This window comes from Ambystoma mexicanum, chromosome 2q (genome assembly GCF_040938575.1).
Source record: "Ambystoma mexicanum isolate Mex_15411 chromosome 2q, UKY_AmexF1_1, whole genome shotgun sequence".
Lineage (NCBI taxonomy): Eukaryota > Metazoa > Chordata > Amphibia > Caudata > Ambystomatidae > Ambystoma > Ambystoma mexicanum.
In genome coordinates, this window is record NC_090924.1 from 988,460,749 (window position 1) to 988,484,154 (window position 23,406).

At 41.9% G+C, this 23,406-nt stretch overlaps 1 protein-coding gene across 8 annotated transcripts in view; it reads right to left on the reverse strand.

Annotated features, from left to right (window-relative positions):
* TPK1 (thiamin pyrophosphokinase 1) overlaps positions 1 to 23,406 on the reverse strand; it is a 2,318,051-nt gene that overhangs the window by 450,106 nt on the left and 1,844,539 nt on the right. For all 8 annotated transcript variants that reach the window (XM_069648300.1, XM_069648302.1, XM_069648305.1 and 5 more), the window contains one exon: positions 17,767 to 17,878. In XM_069648300.1, coding sequence (XP_069504401.1) covers positions 17,767 to 17,878 — 112 coding nt within the window. The remainder of the gene's footprint in view (positions 1 to 17,766; positions 17,879 to 23,406) is intronic.

The window sequence follows — 23,406 nt, forward strand, 5'->3', positions numbered from 1 at the left end:
TCAGGCACAATGCAGCCTCACACGACCCTGGCAACACACTATCTTTCTCCTCCCTTGCAGTCATTCCATCCTCCTATGCGGGGGGGGGGGTGGGGAGGGAGGGGCATTATCAGCTGCACAATGTACAACCGGTCACTTTGTACAGAATAAGTTGTGTATGACTTTAAAAAATGAGCAATGGCATGGTTTGCTTGTTCAAATGTATAATCAGTATTTATTCTAGTTCAATAAAAAATTCCAGTTACTGGGTTGGCACTTTTCTTGCCTACATAAATTGTTAAATATTCAAGGCCAAAAGCTGGCCTTCAGACATTGTTTAACGTGCCTACAATAATGAAGGGTTTGCTAGACCTTTGTGATTTGGAGTATAGGTGTTTCTGTTGTCAAGCTTTGCTGGTCAGAAAAGCACCCTCTCAATGCACTAGAACTACTGGCCTGTCTCCATATTGCCTTTTAAGTTACCGCTGGCTAGAAGAAACAGAAATGTAATACGATTTAGATATGCGGTCATGAGCTATGGAACTGGCAAAATGAAGGAGACAGTGCTGTGAAGGTTGTACGTGCTCTGCCCAAACTTCTACCATAGCTCGATATATTGGTGATTCAGTCACACAGGTAAAACAGAGTGAAAGCGAAATGTAAATCCCCTTCACCTCTCTATAGGATGGCATGGGCCCGAAGCAGGCTATAGTCTTCAGAGTAACGTATGATAGTACGGCATGTACAAAATATAAGATATGTCAAGGTTCTATAAAAATGTGTACGTTCCTTCAACACGGACCAGTAATATAGGTGCAAAGACCCATCCCTGTAAGGTACTCCCATGGATAATGAAGACTAGAGATAAACCGACCGTGCACTTTGGGCAGTGTAATGTAGGATGGTGGAAATAAAAGCAAGAATGAGAAACAGTACCAACACATTAATGCCCATGGCCAGTCACAGGTTTGGCAGGGGACAGGCTTAATGCCCTGCCTGGGGACTCGCCAAGGTCCCCAGTGTGCCCACTGGTCACAGTCAGCAGCAGTCTGCTTTGGTTATTTTGAGCAGGGCAGGCCCTTGGTCCTGTCCCTTGATACAACATGCCATACGATGGGAACACTAAGCATGGTCTGTGACCATGCCCAGTTTATCAAGGGCAGAGCCGTTGAATCTGCCCAGGTGCCCCAAACTACCTGTATTGGGCAACAACCCGTGATCAGTGTGTTCTTTTGGCCAGTGCATGTCTTTAGTCATGCCACAGATCCTCCCAAGCCACCCAAAGTGGCAACAAGAAACAACCTGTGTCAATAATGGACACTGGCCGCCACCCTCCACTACCCCTTATGACGTTCTCACTGTCCTGGCCCTGCAGTCATGGGAAGTGATGACTTTGGCTTGGACATGGCCTTGTGGCAGCACATGGCTCCAGAAATAGCCACTGCACAATGGGGGCTGCTGAAAGCTATGCCCCTCCAAGCCCTAAAAATGGCTGTGTGCCTGGCCCAGTTGGCCGTCAACATGATTCACTACCACTATGTGCAAGTTGCTTCCCAGGGCCGAGACTCTGATATTGACCACGAGTGGCTTGTGGATTCTGCAGCCTAACTGCTATGTATTCTATTTTTCTGGTGGGCATAGTGTATTCCTCTGGGTCACCCTAGTGCTTCCAGGGGCCAAATGGTGTGGGGAACCAAGGGTGATTCCATTTGCCCCTTTTCAAATGTGTGCAGCACACGGTCGAAATCCTGCAAAAGTTTTGAGTTCCAAAATAGCGGTCCTTACAAAATGTTTGTCCGCGGGGCGATCAAGCAGATTGGCTCATATTAAAAAGCCAATCTAGTTGCCCGGACAGCCACTCCTCACAGACGTTTGGCGCAAATCGGTACTTCTTTTGAGGCTGTAGGCAAAACACTTTTGCCCATGGGAAACGAATGGCAAAACATACCATTTTGGACCGCTCCCAAAAACTTTTCCCTCTTGACGAAGCCACCCAAAACTTAGCAAAGAAATTCAGAGCAACTCTTCATTTCTTATGGAATCTTTTATTAAGATTTGCTGATCAGCGCCAAAATTATAGGGCTCCAAAAACATGCTCTTCATATAGCAATTGCGGCGCTTTAATGATGCATGTTTTTCTATATTTTCAATAAGAATAAATCATCCACGGTGTTATGTTACAGTACTTGTCAATGACATTTGTAATCTCGGCTGAGACAGTGTACCCTAAGCCAAGGTGCAAGGGCATCATGTTTGCGCACACAATAACTTTTTTTGCTGACTCCCGCGATACTATGCCAAAAGGAAAAAACTTGCAGAATGGTGGCAGCCATATTGTAATCAGTTTCAGCCACTGTTGCGTACAAGGTATGTCAGCATATTTAGGGCATCCATTAATTCCCTGAAACTGCATGCTTTTAAAAAACAGCTCCTAATTATTTAAGTACCTATTTTTTAGGGGAACACATTTTAGAAAGTGCAATGGTGCATGTCTCGCAATTTGTTTTCATTTGTCAATGTACCCAGAAATCCAGGATTATGAGTCAGAAATGGAGGGTGACTAGGTTTTGTTTTCAGATAGCACACCACGCTGGCTTTTGGAGGCCTACCATCAGAGGTGCTGGATATGTGGAGTATAACGCAGGTGAAGGACGCCATTATAATGAGAGATTTCTCTTGCTCATTTTTTTTCGGAAACACTAGCATTTCCAGTAATAAAAAAGTGATATGTACTGTTATATCATGGACATTGATCAGCAGACTAGACCAAGCCTAGTGTAAGGGCTACTGGTTGCCGTAGGCTTGCCCTTTCTACCTTCCTCAAGAGCCTTCAAATTGCTTTTTCAAAATGATTAACAGTCCCAAACAGAAATATGTCCTCTCAGGAATGGTCAGAATGGTTTCTTCTTACCTCCTCTGTGGGAAACTACTTAAACATGGGGTTTGCGGTCATGCTCGCTCTTTAGAGTACCTCATGGAAGTCCCAAAGTTCTCGCTCAACACAAAGAAAATATTCACACACTTAAAGTTCCCCTTATAAGTCTCAACAGATTTCAAGCCACCTCAGTCATGGCCTGTAGAGTTCACTTCTCGACAGTCCAGTTGATGGTGGGCTACGCCCACCTCCAATCCTCTTGAAGGCCATTGCTGTGTCTCAATCACAAGTTCCCAATACTGGTGGAGTTTCTCCTTCACTTGATGGCAGATTTAATTTGGATTTGTGAGGGGTCAGAAATGTGATGCAGACAACTTTTAGATGATTTTTCAAAATGTGCCATTTTATTAAATCATAAGTTTCAAGTAACGCCTCACTATCCCTACTCTGATGAGGATTTCCCTGCCTAACATAAACTAAGAAAAATATTCTAACAGAGAATATCTGACCCTCACACTTGTACATGAAATACACAAGTACACACATATATATATAAAACCCGTCGAGGCCGATGTGGGAAACGACGCTGATGTAAATCAAGAGAGCAGATCAATGCGCTCTGGAGTAAAACATTAATTATGGATGCCATGAGGACGAATCAAATTATTAACATTTCTTCCCATGTACTTACGTGCCTCAATCATCCTTACTCTCCTTGGGCCTTAATTTCTGCCACACCATGAACTTTCGATTATGTTCAGTCATGTATTGACTTTGATACATTCTTAAGCAAGATTAGACTCAAAAAGTTATTTGCCATCAATCCAACAGTGGCCAAACCTTCCACAGTACGAACTGGCCGCACTGACCTTTGTATCTCTGACAATCTTTTATTGGTTGATTTAGCCTGCCTCGATGATCAGTTGTTTGACCCCTCGAATTTTGATCCATATGAGTTTAAAATTGACCCCAACTGGGATGTTCGCACGTAACTTAAGAACAAATCTAGATTCAATACTCCGTTTTCTGTGGGGGCTGTATTGAGGCCTTCCATGATCTTTGTGTGAGTGACCTTCGCAAATTACGCAAGAAATCCACCAACATCAAACTGAATTTAATCATTGCACAAAGTTCAGCTATGAATGAACTACAAAATCGTTCCAGAGTCATTATTAAACCAGCCGACAAAGGCTGCAACACTGTCATTCAAGACAGGGCGAACTATGTTGTAGAAGCCAATCGTCAACTTTGTGACCGTTGTTGCTACAATAAGTTGTCTAAAAATCTGTTTGCACAAATCCAATTGGAACTTACATCTCTCTGTATTAAGTGGGTTGATGAAGTCTTAATTGAGGATGAGTTGGCTAAATTTATTGTCCCTTCAAGCTACACCATACCCACTATCTACTTTTTTGCCTAAGACACACAAATCTATTATCCATCCTCCATGTAGGCCCATTGTTACTCTGTGTGGCTCCCTATTAGAACATCTGGCACAATTTATTAACAAAACTTTATTTCCACTTGTTTCAGTTCTGCCATCATACCTGTGGGATACCAAGGACTTCTTAAGACATATCATTGATATATCTTGGGAGGAAGGATTTATCTTGGCAACATTGGATGTGGTTTCCTTGTACACCTCTATTGGCCACAATGTTGGGGTGGCAGCTTGCAAATATTTTTTAGACACTCGCTCACTGAATTTCTTGGGAGATAGTTCTATGATCTTGGATATGTTGTTGTTCTGTTTGACTAACAATGTCTTTTTATTTGAAGGCTCTTTTTTTCATCAAGTCAGGGGAACTCCTATGGGCAGTACCTTTGCCCTATCTTATGCTAATTTGATTGTGGGGTGGTGGGAGGCAACTTTTCTATCTGATTTTTTGGCGAGTTTTCCTACACAGATTATTTCTTGTTGGCGGTACATCAACCACATTTTTATACTTTTGGAAGGGCACTGAAAATGACTGGTTGCTATTTGTTGAAAGCATTAACACCAATACAGCGAACCTGAGATTTACGGAAAGCCATAGCTGTACAGAAATTGTATTTCTTGATGTTGTGGTGAGCCTTGATGCCTTGGGTATTCACACGTCATTATACAAGGAAATCCTCGAATGCAGGCCTCCCCTTGCATGCCACGAGTTGCCATCCACCCTCCTGTAAGAAAAGTATCCCTTATGGTGAATTTATTCGCTTTCACTGTAACTGCACAGATATCTTACAATACAATCAGTGCTGTGCTACGCGGCTGCTGATTTCTTGCAACAGGGCTATGGTAAAAGAACCATTGAAATGGCCTTCCTAAAGGCACGCAGACTTTCAAGGGAGACACTCTTACATGGTACGAGGATTAACAAAAATATCAGTCATGAAGATCCACGACTCATTGTCACCTTTGATAATGCTTCACATGATGTCCGTAAAATGATTGAGAGACATTGGCGTATTGTCACCCTGGCCAAGGATCTATGCCCCCTACTATCTAAACGTCCCGCATTGACCTACAAGCGAGTAGTATCACTAAAGGACAGACTGGTCTCTAGCTACTTGCCTCCCATAGAGAAGAGTTCTCCTGTCACTAACTGGCTTTCAGGCTCACCGATGGGCTTTACTTAGTGTTCAAAATGTAAGGTCTGTCCACATGCTATGGTACAGAAATCGTTCATGCATCCGATCACGAACCATAAATTTGAGATTAAACATTCCATTAATTGCGACACTGCATTTGTTGTGTATGTCCTTTCGTGTCCTTGCATGAAATGGTACGCTGGGAGCACTAGATGCAAATTGAAACTCAGAATTTTACAGCATCTTAGAGCCATTAAAAATTGTAACCCTACGTATCCGATGGCGAAACATTTCAAGCAGGAACACGAAAATGACTTTCGTTTATTAACATTCTTTGCAGTGGCTCATGTCCCTATTCAACAAAGAGGTGGAGATCGTACGTTGAAGATGCGACAACTGGAAACGAGGTTCATTTTAGATTTTGACACGAAACATCCCAATGGTCATAATGTGGACGAGGAGGCTGCATACTTTTTTGGGTATCTGACTATTTTGGTTCCTCTCCGAAGGTTTCTCCGTGGCACCTAGACATTTCTTTCAGTAAAGCTCCCTAATGGCTCCCATGGTGAACGTCCTTGGCCTGGCATTGCCTTCTGTTATAATTGTTTTAAACAAAACATTTTTTTAATAGATCCAATTTTTTTGGGTCTATGGCTAATTTTGCAAATATTTGGGAAAGGTTTTCTGATGTTTAGTGCAGGATGGATTAGACTTTTTCCTCGTCCTGTCTGGTTCCCTAACCTTTATTTCCTATTCTGCACATGGTTGAGCACAAATATTGGAGATTGGCCCATGGTTGGTACATATTTTATGGGTATCATTATCGGCACTTAAGGCAGAGGCTACTACTTATGCATTACCAACATGACCGATTTTGCTGATGTATGTACATTCGCACTATATTATATGGCACTGTTGCACTTTATATTTATACCTATGGGTACTGACTTTAGTATGCAGGAGAACTGTATCTGCACTTTAGCAGATGGGTTTACCCTGAAGTCATTGCACATGCACTTTAAATTTGGAGATAACTGTTTACCAATGCATTTGCACTTTATTCTCAAGTTATATGCATTTTAAACATTGGAGATAATTGTTTACGACTGCACTTTCACTTTATCTTCCAGATCTATGCTTTTGCACGTGTATTCTAATTGCATCATCATATTTGCACTAGCTCTTTATGGTAAACTTGATTGATTGTTTTAATCTGTTTGCATTATGTAATTGTATAAACATTGCATGAAATACTTGATTGAATGCTGTAAACCTATGTGCATATGTTCATAGTATAACCAAGAGTGCAGCAATTGAGTGCTATCTATATATATTTTTTGTGTTTAGGATTTTGCACCTGTGGTATTATGACTCTCAGTAAATACATCTCTTTGGGGCTATATGCTAGTGCCTTCAATGCCTGACTGTCTTTTTTCATGCGACTATCTGTGTCCAGCCATTGTGGATGGTATTGACAGTGATATTAATGTTGGCCATTTACCATTTCCCCACTTCGGGCTTGGCCTCGTGCCCTTAATTATTGGCATATTCCCCTTTTATTATTACCTACCAAATGGGGTGCATTGTACATGTTCCTATTTGTTGGAGCGTGTTATTTATCCATTCCAATATGGCCTCCATAGTGACCTCACGTCTAAAAAGTTGTCTGATGTAAATAGGTGAAAGACTAAAGGGACTTTTCGTGTTGATTTATTTGGTCTGCAAGTCCTGTATTCCCTACGTGATCAAGCGCTCAGGGAAGCGGAAAATGAGTTATTTTGGGATTTACCCATGGCGTCCTGCCACTTTATGTCAAGTGTATGCTGACTGTTTTTTTTTTAATGGATTAAATAAACTTGTTGCGATTTTGGATTCAAGGTCATTTATTTTTTCTCCGGGTTGAGCTATGGGGATGCTGATTGCCTCGCACAGAGTGTGGTTTGTTTCCTTCTGTTTTTGTTGATATATATAAATATATGGCAATTCACACCAACAACAATTGGATTTTCCAATACATTCACAGTCTCTTTTTGTAACCTGGGTGATCTCCTCTTCCCCACAGTTTTAAGTTGGATTCTGCATCAGTGTTCAACAAAAAGAAACAAGGACATCCAGATTTGGAATAAAGTTCCACTTTAGTTCTTTGTACCTTCAACTTGTCAAAAGAAAAGTTCCAACAATTCAATGTCCAACCAAAGAAAGCCTCTTCTTCTTCTTTGAACAGATATTCTAGTCAAACAAATAGCATCAATGATATTCTTGGTCAGGGTGTTATTGTCACAACTTCATAAATGTCAAAGGAACACAGCTTCTTAATATCAGCTCTTCACAGCTCTCCTTTCAACCCCATAAATCCAAATTGGTATCTTTGTCAGGATAACTTCACTGCACTTCTACTTCCACCTGGTTTACTCTCAGACCAGGCCCCCTTCTACAAGGATTCACCATGTGTCTCGACTCACCTGCACAATAGCGTTCGACGTTTAACAGTGCTTTTGAAGTTCTAAATCTACTGACAACCATAGGTTTACCACAGCTTCAACAGTCTGTAATCTTGTGACTGTCAATAACTTTTCAACAAAGACAATATGCACATTAGTGCTCTTCCACACCTTCATGTAGACAAGGCACTCTTCTTCTCAACATTCACCTACCAGCGGCGCAGCCTCTTTGCCACGTTTGTCTTTCTGCAACATCAATAACCAAAATGTCCTTAAGGATGTAATTCTACCTTTCCTCCTTTTGGCTTTGGCAATGTGAGCTTTTATACCAGCTTCAATTTTATGTAACAATCATAATTAACAAGCTTCACCCCTTTTAGCATTTGCTCTTCTCTTCCTTTTGGCCCCATTAGCTTAGTGGCATGCCTTTTTGTTACTCTCTTTTGACTCTGGACAATATTTACAAAGCTCTTGGCTTTGGCAATGCTTGCATCACTCTGGGCCGTGGGCAATGCTTGCACCACTCTTGGCTTAGTGCCTTTCAGATCGTTTCACTAATACATGAGTGATACTTTTATTGCATTCATTGTACGACAATAACGGTTAACAGTGCTTTCACTCATACGCAAGTGATTCTCCTTTGCTACTGTTGCCTGCCTTTGTTCGTGCAAGGGATTCTAACCTCTACAACCTTGGATTACTCCCCTAGCAGACAAAATAGTCAGTATGGAATCCACTGATGAGATGACTAAGGCTTATCAGTAGATGCTAGCCAAAGCAACTAATGTCATAGCACCCCTGAAAACTAGACTAGTTTTAGAACCAAATCTTCAGATACTAAAAGCCACAAATGTTATGATGCATGGAAAGCTTCCAAAGATCTTCCCCAGGGGGATGCGTATAATCTTGCTCCAAAGCATGTAAACTGGCAATCACTGCCGCAAAAAAGATAGCGTTTGAAAACAGGATCTGCAAGGCACAATGTGAAACCAAAGAGTTATTTAAGATTCTAAAAGAATTAGAAAAGCCTTGTCCAGGAATTAAGGACAGTCCTAACAAAGACAGCACATAGTGCACACAGATACAAGCGGCTATTATGAACAAACTCAAGTTATTTAAGCTAAATAATGAGATCAGTAGAAAGCAGGCAGACCAAGTGTATGACCTTTGTACTTTCAATATGCAGAAAACTACAGAAATACCAATTTAGTTTTAGACCAGTATCTGAAACGGAGTTGGCAGCTATTATAAACTAGCTTATACCCATTAAGTGCAAAGGGGATGTTTGCTCAGCCATTACCATTAAAGCGTGCACTCCAGCATTGATCGGGATCCTGTCCAGATTTATGAATTTATCTTTTAAGGACAGTTATGTTCCAGATAAGCTCAAGAATGCCTGGATCACCCCTCTGTGGAAAAATAACAGCACTGGACCCATTGGTGTCCACCAACTGTAGGCCCATCAGCAATAAACAATTGTGATTAAAATGTTTAGATTGCATTTTCTAGGCGCACATTTTAGAATTTCTGTACACATATTTTAAATAAATCGCAGTCTGGCTTCAGGCAAGGTATTAGCACTGAAACAACCTTATTAGATCTAAAGTCTAGGCTATTGCAGGTGAATGATAAAGGGCAGGCTGCATTATTCATGCTGCTTGACTTGTCAGCAGCCTTCGATCTGGTTGACCATTCTCTACTGGTCATCAGGTTGATGGAAGCAGGTGGCTGTCTCAGATAAGGCTGCTTTGTGCATTCAATCTTTCTTGAATAATAGACAGATTAGTGTTTGTCGTGAGGACACAGGGTTGCACTGGCACCATTGTTTGGGGTGCCATAGGGGGCATGCCTCGCCCCTTCACTATACAATATTGTTACGGTTCTTCTCTTTAACATGGTGGAGGAGAGAGGCATCTGGATTTCAAATAGACAATACACAATGTGTTATCCCCCTCTCTGGCAGGCATGAGCAGGACACAGAAAAAGTGAATGAAATATACAAATGAATAGAAGCTTGGATGGTGGATAATGGCCTAGTTCTGAATAATGAGAAAACCGAGATGATGATTGTAGGAACAGAAAAGAAAATCATCAAGCGCAGAGAAGAATACTTGCACTTTAAGGTAGCAGAATGCGTGATTCCGACACAACGTGGCAAAACACTGGGAATATTTTTAGACCAGAACCTCAACATGCATGCCCAAATAAATAATTTAGTATCGTCATCAACATACTATATATAGTTGGTGGCCCAGCTACGACCTTACATTTCTACAGCAAACTGCGAGACGGTTGCTAGGGCCAATGTTCACGCTAAAATGTACTACTGTAGCAGTTTGCTGGTAGGGATTTGTAGGAAGGATTGTGCCAGGCTTCAACTAATACAAAACAGCTATGCCAGGATCACCCTTGGCATCAAGAAGCGAGACCATGGGCTTAATTCACAGAGCGTTTTCCAATGGGCTTTTGCCATTATAAAACGCTTCTGTGAATTACGCCCCATGTGTCTGAGGCTAGAAGAGGCCTACATTGACTCCCCATTGAGGCAAGAATTTTAATATCAGATGATGATGATCACCTATAAATGTGTGACATTCAATAACGCTGTTTACCTATCTGAAGTATTAAAGGGAAATGTATCCAGTCGAGATCTTCATTCAAATAGCCTGAACCTACTGGAAGTGCCCAGATGTAAACTAACACTTGTGGAAAAAGGGGCCTATTTTGCAGCAGCCCGAGAGGATGGAACAGGCTTCCGCCAGATCTTAGGGAAATAAAATGTATGGAAATCTTCAAAAAGAAGTTTAAAACTTTATTACTCAGATAGTGCCCATACTTGAACAGTGTTAGCTGCTTTCCTGATATGTTCTGCATTCTCTTGTACTTTCTGTTGCTGGCCTCTTTGTTTTGTCTGTCTGCGATGCGCCCGTATGACTCTGGGCCAATTGGTGTGCTATACAAATAAATTAAATAAAGAAATTCTATTAAATGTGATCCTCCCGCAGAACACCATTTCCAGGGTCGGGATCAGGAAGCGTCTGCCCTTCCCTGCCTATATGAGAAGGGTCCCAGGCAAGGTCTGCTGAGGAAATCATTGCTGATTCATCACCGTTTGCTTATCCCAGTTGCTAGAGGGGAGTTTAAGAAGGCCCGATCAACTCACTTTCCAAGGGTTTGAATTCCTACTCCTTTCACCACCTCTCTAGACCTCACTGGTACTGTTCCTCCTGATATCCTTGCCAAATACCCATTAATCCTTCCTTGCCCATTAACACATTCCGGTTGGATTTTCAGCCGTCCCCCCTGCCTTGAGGTAAGTGTCCCCTTTCGGTCCAACCTGCTATTGCTAGCTACCACCTTGATATCTCTTTGTGATTTCTCCTGGTTCCCAACCCCCTCCTGATGTCACAAGCCTACCACCCCTGATGACCGGTGTGGGTGTTATGGCCTGCACATGGGTATCCTTATTAGTGCTGCTGTGTGATTGGTTGTTCTGGAATTGCTCTCACATATTTAGTGCATTTGTTTGTGTGTAATACAAGGGGTGGTTGCACAACAGCAAGAAGCTAGTCAGCATTCTGGGATTTCGTCTCTATGTGCATCTGCGCATGTGTGTGAACATATGCAACTGCTGAGGAGCCTTGACTGCTGCAGAACCTTTAGTAAGTGTTGTCAAGAGTTGGTTTGATAGTTTTTGGTGAGGTCTAGGCCTGAATCCTGTTGAGGATGGGATGGAGAGGTGGTGCACCTCACCGTGTGAGCTTACAGGTTTCCTGGCAAGGCCATTGTGTCAATCTGGAAAAGTGAATACCCTTCATTTGAATGACAGACGTAACTTGATGGCCGTAGGCCAACCGTCTTATGCACAGAATTATAGAAATACAGACTGCTATGCTTGACCAACAAGCGGCCATTTTAAACGTAGCAAGAATCGCCATTTTGCTTGTTAACCATTGCTCATTGCTTTCTGTCTAAAACTGCTTTGCAGCTTGCAATTCTTGCGAATTCTGCTTACTCTGCTCAACTGTTAACATTGTTGTCTGAATATGAAAGGGCAAGGTCGCGGGACTGAGGAGTTTGTTGAAACTCCTCATGAGTAGCCCAGAAAGGAATGCCCACGCTCCCTCTATGTAGCCTTGAGGGAGAGCTACAGGGCATTTAATCATTTCACAGCTGCCAGCCCGTCTCGTACTGTGGTAGAATATGTTAGAATAAAGCAGCTAAAGGCTTGAATTATGCTCTTCTTACGGCCCCCTTCGCAAAACCCTTTAGAGCGTGTCGGCTCCCAGGACATGAATAGTACCTCATAGATAGCAAAGCTTGGAATGTGACTCTTCCCCCGTGTGCAGCTTGCTTCCAAGAACAGAACCACTGTGTTCTATTCAACAACTAGAACATGCCTCCGCACTTTCTAATTTCACATTGTTACTAGATTAGACATCGAAAGTGTCATAATTGTCATACCCGTCGGAAATGTCCATCGTCATCCCGAGTTCAAAGAAACTTAATAAAGGGGGGTGTTAAACATGACATGGCTGATTGTATGATATGCATTTTGTATATATGTAACTGATGTACGTAATTCGCTCTCTTGCGTCCCTCGAGGTCCAGGAAACTCACGTCGCGGGGCGCGAGACCACAGTTGGCCAATTGGGACTATTTTTGCTTGCAATAAACCCTAGCATTGGGAATTTGAACCTCGTGTCTGGTGCATCTTTTCGTTTATGGTTATTGCCTTGTTTCCATATCGCGAGGGACCCCTAGGGGCCCCTTTCAATTGAAGAGTCAGCACCACTTCTGACCATCATGCAACTCTCTGCTGCTCACTAATGGGGAATAATAGGGAGAAAAGTGGATACTCCCTATACTGCCCTATGTCCAGGACTACCTTGGGGAGGGTGCATCCCCCACTGGTCACCTCATTAGGAGATCCCAGAATAAGCAGGGACTTCACCACAATGAAAATATTGCTCTGAGGCACTATATGTTGTGACAGCTGCACTTATTACCATTTGAAATCCCTTAATACAAGTTTCTTCAACTAGGTAAGATTCTTATTGGGGCATCTAAACAGGAAGTTTTAAAATATTTTTCCACAATGGATTTAATTGATCAAACATTAACAGTACATAGACTAGTGACTAAGAATATAAAAACAAATAAACAAAGTTATTTATGTAAATTGTTTTTCCAGGCTCACAACAGTACCCATTCTTGCACCTAGACAAGTATCAAGGTCAAAAACGGGCATTGAGCACCACCACTACACAAATCTGCTAAATACACTTAGCGATTACACAAACAGCCTTCTTGAATGCTGGTTTTGTGCCACTACGCTTTTATTACCTTTGGCATCTGGGCAGTAAAATATGTGACTTCTCAACTTAGAGAATGTCAAACATTGTTTTTTATATACAAAAATAAACAAATTACATGATTGAAATTAGGATGTGCTTACTTACAGCCCTCATTTCTTAGTAAGGTCAAGTGCTTCATTTTTAACTATGAACGTATTGAATCCATAACAGTACATTTAAGAAGCACCATTAACAGTACATTTGGAGAGTGGAAGTAGACATTGCATTTCAATAGTATTATATACATTTTTTGGGTTTTTCCATTCAAAAAAGCATACAATTTCAGAAAAAGAACCCCAAAAAAGCTTATTGCGCCTTATAAAAATCAGAAAATAAACATAGCATTCAAAATGTCACAAAACCTTCAGCACAATACACAACACATGTGCATATTCATGTCATGTCTATATGATTAAGGATCTACGTGATCCGACCGCGGCCGATTTTCCCGCGGCCGTAAAGTTTGCATGAGAAATGTGCGACCCACCAAATGTTTGCACATTTCCCATGCGAACACACGTACACAACCCCTACATACCCATATCCCCACCCACACCTACAACACACCCGCAACAGCCCACCACCCACACCCTCAACACACCCCCAACATAAACATACTCTACTTCCCTTTTTCTTCACACTGAGTCCCTGCGGCGCCAGTTCCTTTTCACTTCCGTGATCGAGAACCGGCGCCGCAGGGTTCCTTTATTGATATAGTTTTAATTTTTTTATGGGGGCTGCAGGGGTTTTCCCCGCAACCCCCGCTCACTATACTCTAAAGCATTGTGAGTGCGATGTTGCGGAGGACACCCCTGCAGTCTTTTTTTGTTTTGTTAATACTTACCTACAATGCTACTACCAAGGGTTTGAACTTTTGGTGTTCGAACATTTGGTGGTAGCATTTATAGGACTTTTTGTACATGCAACCGTTCAGATATGGGCAAATCGTACAATACCTATGATTAACAGATCTCTGTTTAAGGGCTGCATCAATAAACTCAGCAATTGCCTCATTTTTCAGCTTGGTTGCTGTTTGACAGCAAAACAGCCATATTTGATACCCAAGAGCAAATCTTTTTTTACCATGCAATTTCTTAAGTGTAGCACCTTTTGAGCGATTAAAGAGGAAGTTAAGTACTCGATATTCAACAATCAACACTTTTCACATCTGTTTCCCCAACCTTGACTTTTTCCATTTATCAGATTTATCGCACAATCCAAGTGCACTGAAGAACATTGCAGTGGATGAAGTTTCGTACATGTGGTGAGACCATTATTTCTGAATCATTTTCATGAGTCCATGAGAATTGATCTTCCGCTCTAACTGCACCCTTTTTTTAGCATTTCAGTGTTTAAACTACTCCTCACAGATAGCTTACATTCATTACTCATCAAACCAGGGCATAGCAAATCACATAAAAATAAAGGGATTTCATCTTCAGCGTTTATTTCAATAGAGCGTTGGTTGTTATCTTGATGTGTTTCGCTAAGTGATAGGGAATGTGTTTGGGGCGAAAATAATGTGTTTGTAGTGTACTGACAATATAATTCAGGACACCAGGAAGTTGAAAACTAGGTTTCACTGGAAATATGACACAGTTTGTCCTTGTTGGTCCACGTTCATTGTTATTGCTAGTCACTGCACAGCAAGAAGATATGCAGAGCACTAAACAGAACTGAAATATAGAAATGACCTGAATATGAATATTGTCTGTCTCCTTGAGAAGCATTGCACGACAAGTGGTGGATCGAACAAGCTCTGCGCTCCTGCTATGTATTTTATGAATCACGCTGCTACACACTGGAAACCAGCAACACAATATGAACTCCAAAATTAGGCATTTAATAAAACACAGAATGGTGACAATGTGTATGTGTTGACAGGACGTTTATTTTTTCACAAAACTGCTTTAATTACTGGAATATTAAAACATAATTTAATCTAACACAAAGAGGCATCTACGGTGCGCCCATGGGTTTTAATTGGGGCTGTCATGAAGTTTAACTCATAATAGAGTTTTGTCAGAGGATCAGTCAAAAATTTAGCTACCCAAAATTCAGCTAATCAACTGTAGCCCAAAATCTTTATGGACAACTAGTCAAAGCCTAATAGTTGCATTTGAAATTTTGAAAATGCTGCCTGTTGGTTATTCATAAATTCTATTTAATGGCCTTAAAGACAGGAAGCATTGGAACAAAAATGTAAAAGGGCAACACTTACATCTTTGCAACGTGTGTTCGTCAAGTTCAGATGTTCACATGCCAAATAACTATTTGGCTATGGCAAACATCAACTCTTTAACTCCAACCTTTCGATAGTCTGATGCATATTAAATATACCTTTCAGTAAATCCTCTCACGTGAATGTAGGTTAGAACCAACACTCCATTGTCCATAACCATTTTACAAAAAAAGGATCAAGAAACATGGAAACCCAGAGAAAAACTGACATAGTTGGAGAGGCTGCTTTAAGTCAGCGTGTTGATTCCTTGTCCCGGTTTTGGTAGCAGGATTACCATGTTCTAAGGAATGATAACCAGTGACGTACAGAAATAGGGCCTCACATCTTCCTCCAGTGAATGAGCTAAGTCTATATACATCAGTGTTTTGTTATTTCTCTAGGCTTCACTGGTATAAATGAAGTCCTTATTGAAGTGGGCAATGTGAGGAATCTGATAAGAGTCATCACTGATTCCCTCCCATGTGGCCAGGGGACAGACGCCACTACCTGATACAGACCCTGGAGGCAACTATATGAGGGAGGAGACAACCTCCGCAGAGATGTCATGGCTTCATCGGTTGAGACATGGTATCCCCCATTTTCTCTTGAAAATAACCCCTTGTCGCATATCCAACACCCTCATGGCTTATTGTGATACATCCAGTCCTTCTCCCATGAAGAATAGGGAAATCAACATCTTCAATGCCACTTGTCCATCATTCAGAACTCACTTACCATTTAAGACTACAGGAAATGGTTATTTAATTTTTCAAATCAATTTCTCAAAAGTGAACTTCATCTCCCAGAATGACCAAAACAATGGGACGAAGAAGAGGAATCGAGCAGTACACAGCGAGAATGGCTACAAGCCCAGCAAGTGCTCTAGCGGTTGCTCGCAACACCTGTGCCAGGGAACTTTAAAGGGCAACTGAAGCATGGAATAAATATCTGCTGCTGGCGGGAGAGAGACACTTCTCTCTGTGAAGGTGACAACACCAAAAGGCAGTTACCGGCATGGTGTAGCCAGGTGGCTCACAAACAAAGAAGGAAGAGGCTGTGCGAGGCCACGCTTTGGAAATGCCAGGAGCTGATGAGACTCCTGGGCATTTGCAGGTGACAAAGAGCAGCGCTTTACTTACCAGAGCCTGAAGATAAGCAGATACGTGAAGTGGAAGCTGCACGAGATGAAGGAATAAAGAAGAGGCAGTTGCAAGGAAGCAGATGGAGATGTTTCTCCAGTGGGGACCGGGGGTGTGTGTCGGTGGCAACGCTGGGTGAAAGTGGTTAACGCACAAATAACCAAGAAAAAGAGAACACATTAATTTGATGTAAAAAGGGGGATTAAGCAGCAAACAAACCCCTTTCAAGCAAAAGGATACATGTTATGCACATATGGGGAAAACCCAAACTGGATAATATATCCAGGGGACAGATTGACTAATAAAGTGTATATGCAACTTTGGGGAAGGGCAGAAGCCCTGTGTGGATACAAGACACCCACGCATGAGAGTATACCAGGCAATCACAAGTGTGTGAATACAAGATGCCTTGGCAGTCAACTATACCAGGCAACAAAAACTGTATGATATAGAGAGGTCCTGAGAGGCAATATCAGAACTAGAAAAGAAATATATGAATCAGGAGAGGAGAAATAGAAGCCTGGCAGAAAAGCATACCAAGTGTTCTGGAAATACATTTTCAAAGTCAAATAAGTGTGTATGTCAAGATGAACAAGCCTAGAAGGGCACAAAGAACTGAAGTATGTGAAACTTCAGAGAGCCAAGAGGAATCCAGGGGAAGGGAACCACCCTCTGGAACAAGGATCTCTTTCCTGGAAGTACATTTGTTTTGGAGCCATGTATTATTCTTTTGTGAACACTTTTCTAAAACTCCCACGGTTAAAGACATTTCCCATTTCACCTTAAAGTTTTGTTTTAGTGTGAGGGTCAGAATAGAACTTTGGACACAGGACAGCATTTATTTCGACATCCTGACACAGACAGGTGCTCAGTTTTGGTTAAAGTAGTGACATTCCTCTTAGTGCAGGGTGAGAGAGGCCTTTTTCCAACCCTTTTATTTTCAATAAAAATCTTTAACCAAAAACATGGCTACCCTGTGTCCGAGTTTCATTCCCGACTCCTCACAGCAAGCTGGACCCATACCTCATGAAAAGTACTCCCTTTTCAATTAACAGCAGTGCTGTGTTATAGCCATAGGAAAGTTGGTAATAATGCATTTTCTTTGGCTTACGTTGAAAATTAATTACATCAGTATAAGACCAGCAATTGTTTATGTCTTTTGGACAGCCCGAATACTCACTGAGATTCCATTTTAGTCCGGTTGTTGTTACATGGTTACAGGGGTTCCCGACTGGGATGAGGCCACACCATTTTCCTTCATTCCCTGTAGCTACATTCAGAATGTGCTTTCCCTGTATCAAAGAATAGCATGTTAAAGGTGATGTATATTTATTATCTCATGAATTCCATATTAATGCAAAGAGTAGGCCAAACACATTTCTTCACCACAAACATTTTGTCTATGAAAGCCTGAAACATCAGTTGTTTTAAGAGTGTGCATTTAAAAATGAGACATCCTAAGTTTAGGCAAATTATCTTAGAAAGACAGATCAGAGAAAGGTTATTCCCGAAAGGGATATTTTGTTATTTCAACTATATGTACATGTAGGTTCTGTAGCAAGAACAATAAGGTACAAGAGGCAAACAAGGGTAGTCTTCATTAGACTGAGACCTACATCACGAGGAATATCCCTTCCTTGGGAGAGGCATCCATGTCTAATTTACAAAACAACAATTTGAACATAACTTTTGGCCCTGGGTTCTCCCACTTCTAAACACCCTACTACTGGCTCTTCAACTAAAGATTTTTTCTCTGAATTTCAATTTTTTTTTAACTGAAGGTGTCTCGTAATGTTAATGCTCTAACTGTCAATTATTTAAAAGCCCTCTTCCTACAAACATTACTTAGCCCTAATGTCTCAAACACAGTTCACTGAATTTGCATGGCTTTTAAAGCATAATCTTTAACATAAGGTCCATGTTACAGAGTTTTTTTAATTTCATTGCAAAGGTTTATGGCTTTTAAAGCATAATCTTTAACATAAGGTCCATGTTACAGAGTTTTTTTAATTTCATTGCAAAGGTTTTTATAGCTGACAGAGTTTCATAATGTTATAAAAATGCCATATTTTAAAATAGATAATTTACCCTTAAGGTCGCTTTAACAAAGACTTTTTGTGCAGTGCATTAGTACGAGCAGCCCATGCTGGGGCACAAGTTACGGTTCCGTTGCCACTTAGCCAGACTAAGTAGCCATTGGGCCTTGCCTTTATCCCATAGCGGCTCTGAAGGACACCGTCTATGACCCCGGGATGGGGATGCGTGCAATGATGTAAAGGAGGGAGGAGGGATCGCAAAGAGGATACGCACATTAATGGTAAGAAGGGACGGGGCACACAAAATATTGGTAAGGAGGGACCAGGATGAGGATGTATGCATTAATCAGGCTCCAGTGCGAGGATGTGCACGATAATGGTAAGGAGGGTGAAGTTGAGGATGCACACAGTAATGCTAACGAGGGGCTTAGATGTGGATGCGCATGGTCATAGCGAATGTGATGAGGATTCATATACTAATGAGGGACCGGGATGAGAATGTGCATGGCAATGAGGGACAGGTGTGTGGATGTGTGCATTAATGGTAACGGGGGACCAGGATAAAGGATGCAGACAAGAATGAAGCACAGTTTAGTGATGTCATATGTCATGCAATCAGAGATGTTATCCTTCGTGCCATTCGTAATGTCATCTGTGATGTCATGTGTCTCGGGATGAGCAGTGCCTGAAGGGGGCAAGGGTTATGGTTGGGTGGCTCACCCTAACAGGTGGATTTCTGTGGTTTTTAGGCTTTGCTCTGCAACCATAACGTTGCTTTTGCAGGTTTTTCATTGATTGTGCACGTTTTTTTAATGTGTAGGCTAAAACTTCAGTTATTGCACTGAATAAAAAAATATTTCAATATTAAATATAGTTTTTTTATGGAATTAAGTTTGCAACCTACAAAAAGCAAAGCTATAAATGGTGGGAACACCAATGTTAAAGTTCAAACCTTCACTAATGAAACCTTAACTCAAGATATAGAAAATGTTCAGAACAATAAGTAGTCATGTAACCTATTAAATATGTAAAGTGACTGTTCTGATGCATTACTTCAGAAAGAGTTCAGGTGGGATGAGTGAATGTTTTTATCTGACACTGGCTTTTCCAATGTTTATAGACTTTACTTTTTGTAGGTTGAAAGCTTAACTCAATTGAAATATTTTTGAATTGTTATTACCTTATTTTTTACTTTGTTGTGTTCTTTTGTTCCCATGTGTGTTTCTTTTAAAAGTGGAAATAAAGCTATTTCTAGAGAACTTTCATTTTGTTTAGGCTATCTGATTATCTATCGTTTAAAGGTTTTTTTGGAATGTACAAACATCGCTCATTTACGTGGAATTTTGGGATTTCTGAGAATGCTTTGACTAGATGGAATTTACAAAAAACTACGATTCTCCAAAAATAGAATTATAGATCCATTTTGAGGATTTCAAAATAAATCCTTTCAGAAATGGCTTATAAAAATTAGTATTGTGTGCACCATTGCCCCTTGAGCTAGAGGGCCAATCCAAAAACCCTTAAAACTGAAGCGGGTAATTTAGAGATTGTTCTCCTGAAAAATCACACCCTAAGAGAATTTTGCGTTTTTAAATTATCAAAATGTTCATGAGATTTTACAAGATCGGGCATGCACACTGCAAAGTGCCATAACGTAAAGTAGACCAGATTTGGTGAGAAATCATTGATGAGGTAAACAGTTACAAAAGGAAAATTATTCTCTTCAGTTCCCAATGTAAACTGTCTCGAAAGCTTAATGTGTGTGCGAAAAAACATTTGCTGAGAGTTAAGGCGATCAGATTTTATGCAGAAAAACCTGTGAAATCCACCACTCTCATTTGAAGCAAGTCCACCTTAGCTTTGCACCCCATGTTGCGCATCTTATGAACACAATGATGGCATCACTGAAGACATCACTAACTACATCATACATGACATCACTGATGTTTTCACTAATGACATCACACATGACATCATTGACAAGATCAATAATTACAGCATATAAGACATTACTGATTATATAAATTAGAATATTTGTGTTGCCGACTTTGGATACATATTTACATTTATTACTTTTAACATGACATAGAACAATACAGTCATACATAAGTACATATGATTATGTGTGGAGCACTCACATTTGTAGTACCTATCAATGTATATAATAACATTTGTAACGTTATACAAATGGTTTGAATTTCATATATTAGTAAGCAATTACAATACTTTATTGCAGGGAAAATAATTGATCCAGCTAAAACTATTCAGGCATTTCAAAGATAATATAATAAGTAGATGAAGCAGTAAAAAAATAAGGATAGATAGAAGTAAAAACAGGTTTAGTAGTAAGTTGGCAAATACACTTAAATTTACAATTCTCCTTACCGTAATATTATTACATAAGCACGTTTTTTTCTAGATAACAAGTTGTATACAAAATGCCCGTGTGCATTGTGACAGTATAGAATATGTGCTTTCGAATGTGGTTAATATACAAAACACATCAGTTACTTGTACTACATAATTACATTTAGAGACAAGAAGAACAAGTTACTTTCTTACCTGGTAACATTCTTTCGATGGGATGGTCCGACGACGTATTCCATATCTATGACATGTAATCACCACAGCTGTGCTGCTTCGGAAACTTTTTCGGCGTCTGCGTCCTGCGTCGATGACGTCGATGCGCCGTCGTCGAGGACCTCCTCCGATGTCCGACGTCATCCGATGTGATAAGTAGGACGCACGACGCCCATAGCCTCAGTTGTAGTTTTTTCCCCCAGAACGTGTGACATAAGTCAACTACCAGTCAGACACAAAGCCTTGCGGAACGTAAGCTGCAATCGCAAAAGAAATTCTGTAGCGGGGAAGGCAGGGCGGGAGCGATATGGAATACGTCGTCGGACCATCCCGTCGAAAGAACGTTACCAGGTAAGAAAGTAACTTGTTCTTCGAGGGGATTGGGTCCTCCGACGTATTCCATATCTATGACAGACTCCCAAAGCAGTACCAAAGCAAGGAGGAGGGAAAGAATTTAGAATCAAAATGTAGAATAGCCAATCAAATAGCAGAGCAAAGGACCGCCTTGCCAAAGGCCAGATCCTGTGCTCGGATGGAATCAAGGGAATAGTGACGTACAAATGTATGTACTGAAGCCCAGGTGGCTGCATCACAGATGTTGCGAATAGGAACACCCCTCTGCAGGGCAGTAGACGCAGCCATACCCCTGGTAGAATGGGCCCGCAAGCCAGCCGGTGGGTCCTTACCCGCCAAACGGTAGCACTCCGAGATGGCCAAAATAATCCAGCGAGACAAAGTCTGTTTCGTCACAGCTTGCCCCAAACGCTTTCCAGCGTAACCAATAAAGAGTTGATCATCCACTCTGACCCAGGACATGCGTGAAACATAAAAGCTTAAAGCTCACCTAGGATCAAGCCTATGGAGCCTCTCCTCTTCCTTACCAGGATGCGGAGGAGGATAGAATGCCGGAAGAACAACCTTCTGGGCCAAATGAAATTCCGTCACTACCTTCGGAAGAAAAGAAGGACGAACTCTAAGGACAACCCTGTCCTTGTGAAATACAGTGAAGGGAGGCTTAACTGAAAGTGCCTGTAACTCACTCACTCTGCGAGCGGAAGTAACCGCAACTAAAAACACAGTTTTCAGAGTTAACAGCCTCAAAGGGCAAGAATGTAAAGGCTCAAACGGAGCACCCATAAGAAACTTAAGAACCAGGTTTAAATCCCAACCGGGCACCAGGAAAGGTGACGGAGGGAACACATTAGTGAGCCCTTTCAGGAACTGTGAAATCAAAGGGATTTTAAAGTAAGAACACTCTTCAGACGAGCGCTTAAAGATGGACAGCGCCGCCAGGTAACCCTTAACGGTACCCACTTGCAAGCCCCTGTGGGCCAAAGAAAGTAAAAAGGACAGAACCATGGGGATGTCACATGCAAAAGGATCCACATTCTGAACCCTGCACCAGTCGCAGAACTTACGCCAACGGCAACGGTACAGAGACTTTGTTGCCGGTCTTCGGGCCGAAAGCAACACCTCCATCACGTCCTCAGGGAGGTCCCAATCCTTATACCTCAACCTTTCAGAAGCCAAGCGTGAAGGTTGAGGGATCTGACCTCTGGATGGAGAACCTGACCCCCCTCCCGTGAGAGCAGATCGTCTCGGTAGGGAAGACGACGTGGAGGGCAGATGGATAAGTCGAGAAGGTCCGGGTACCACGTCCTCCGAGCCCACGCCGGGGCAATGAGGATCATCCGGGAACCGAACTTCCGTAACCTCTGCAGCACTTGCGGGATGACGGGGACTGGGGGAAACGCGTACAGCAGCGGGAATGACCACTCCACCACGAACGCGTCTCCTAAGGCTCCTTCTGGAGGAAATTCCCGTGAGCAAAACCTTTCGCACTTCCGGTTGACACTGGAGGCGAAGAGATCCACTTGAGGGGTCCCCCAAAGGGCGAAGATCTCCAGGAGAATCTCCTGAGCCAACTCCCACTCGTGAGAGATCGCGCTCTGCCTGCTCAGAGCGTCCGCCGTCACGTTTTCGGCTCCGGCCAGATGAACTGCCGAGATCGAAACTTCCTGCTGGATGGCCCAGAACTCGAGCTGCATCGCCTCTCTGCACAGAGGAAGTGACCCTGCCCCCCCCTTTTTGTTGAGGTAGTGCATGGCCACTGTGTTGTCCGTCAGGATCAGGACATTCTTCCCTCGCACAGACGGCAGAAAAGCCTTCAGGGCTAGCCTGACGGCCCTCAGCTCCAACAGATT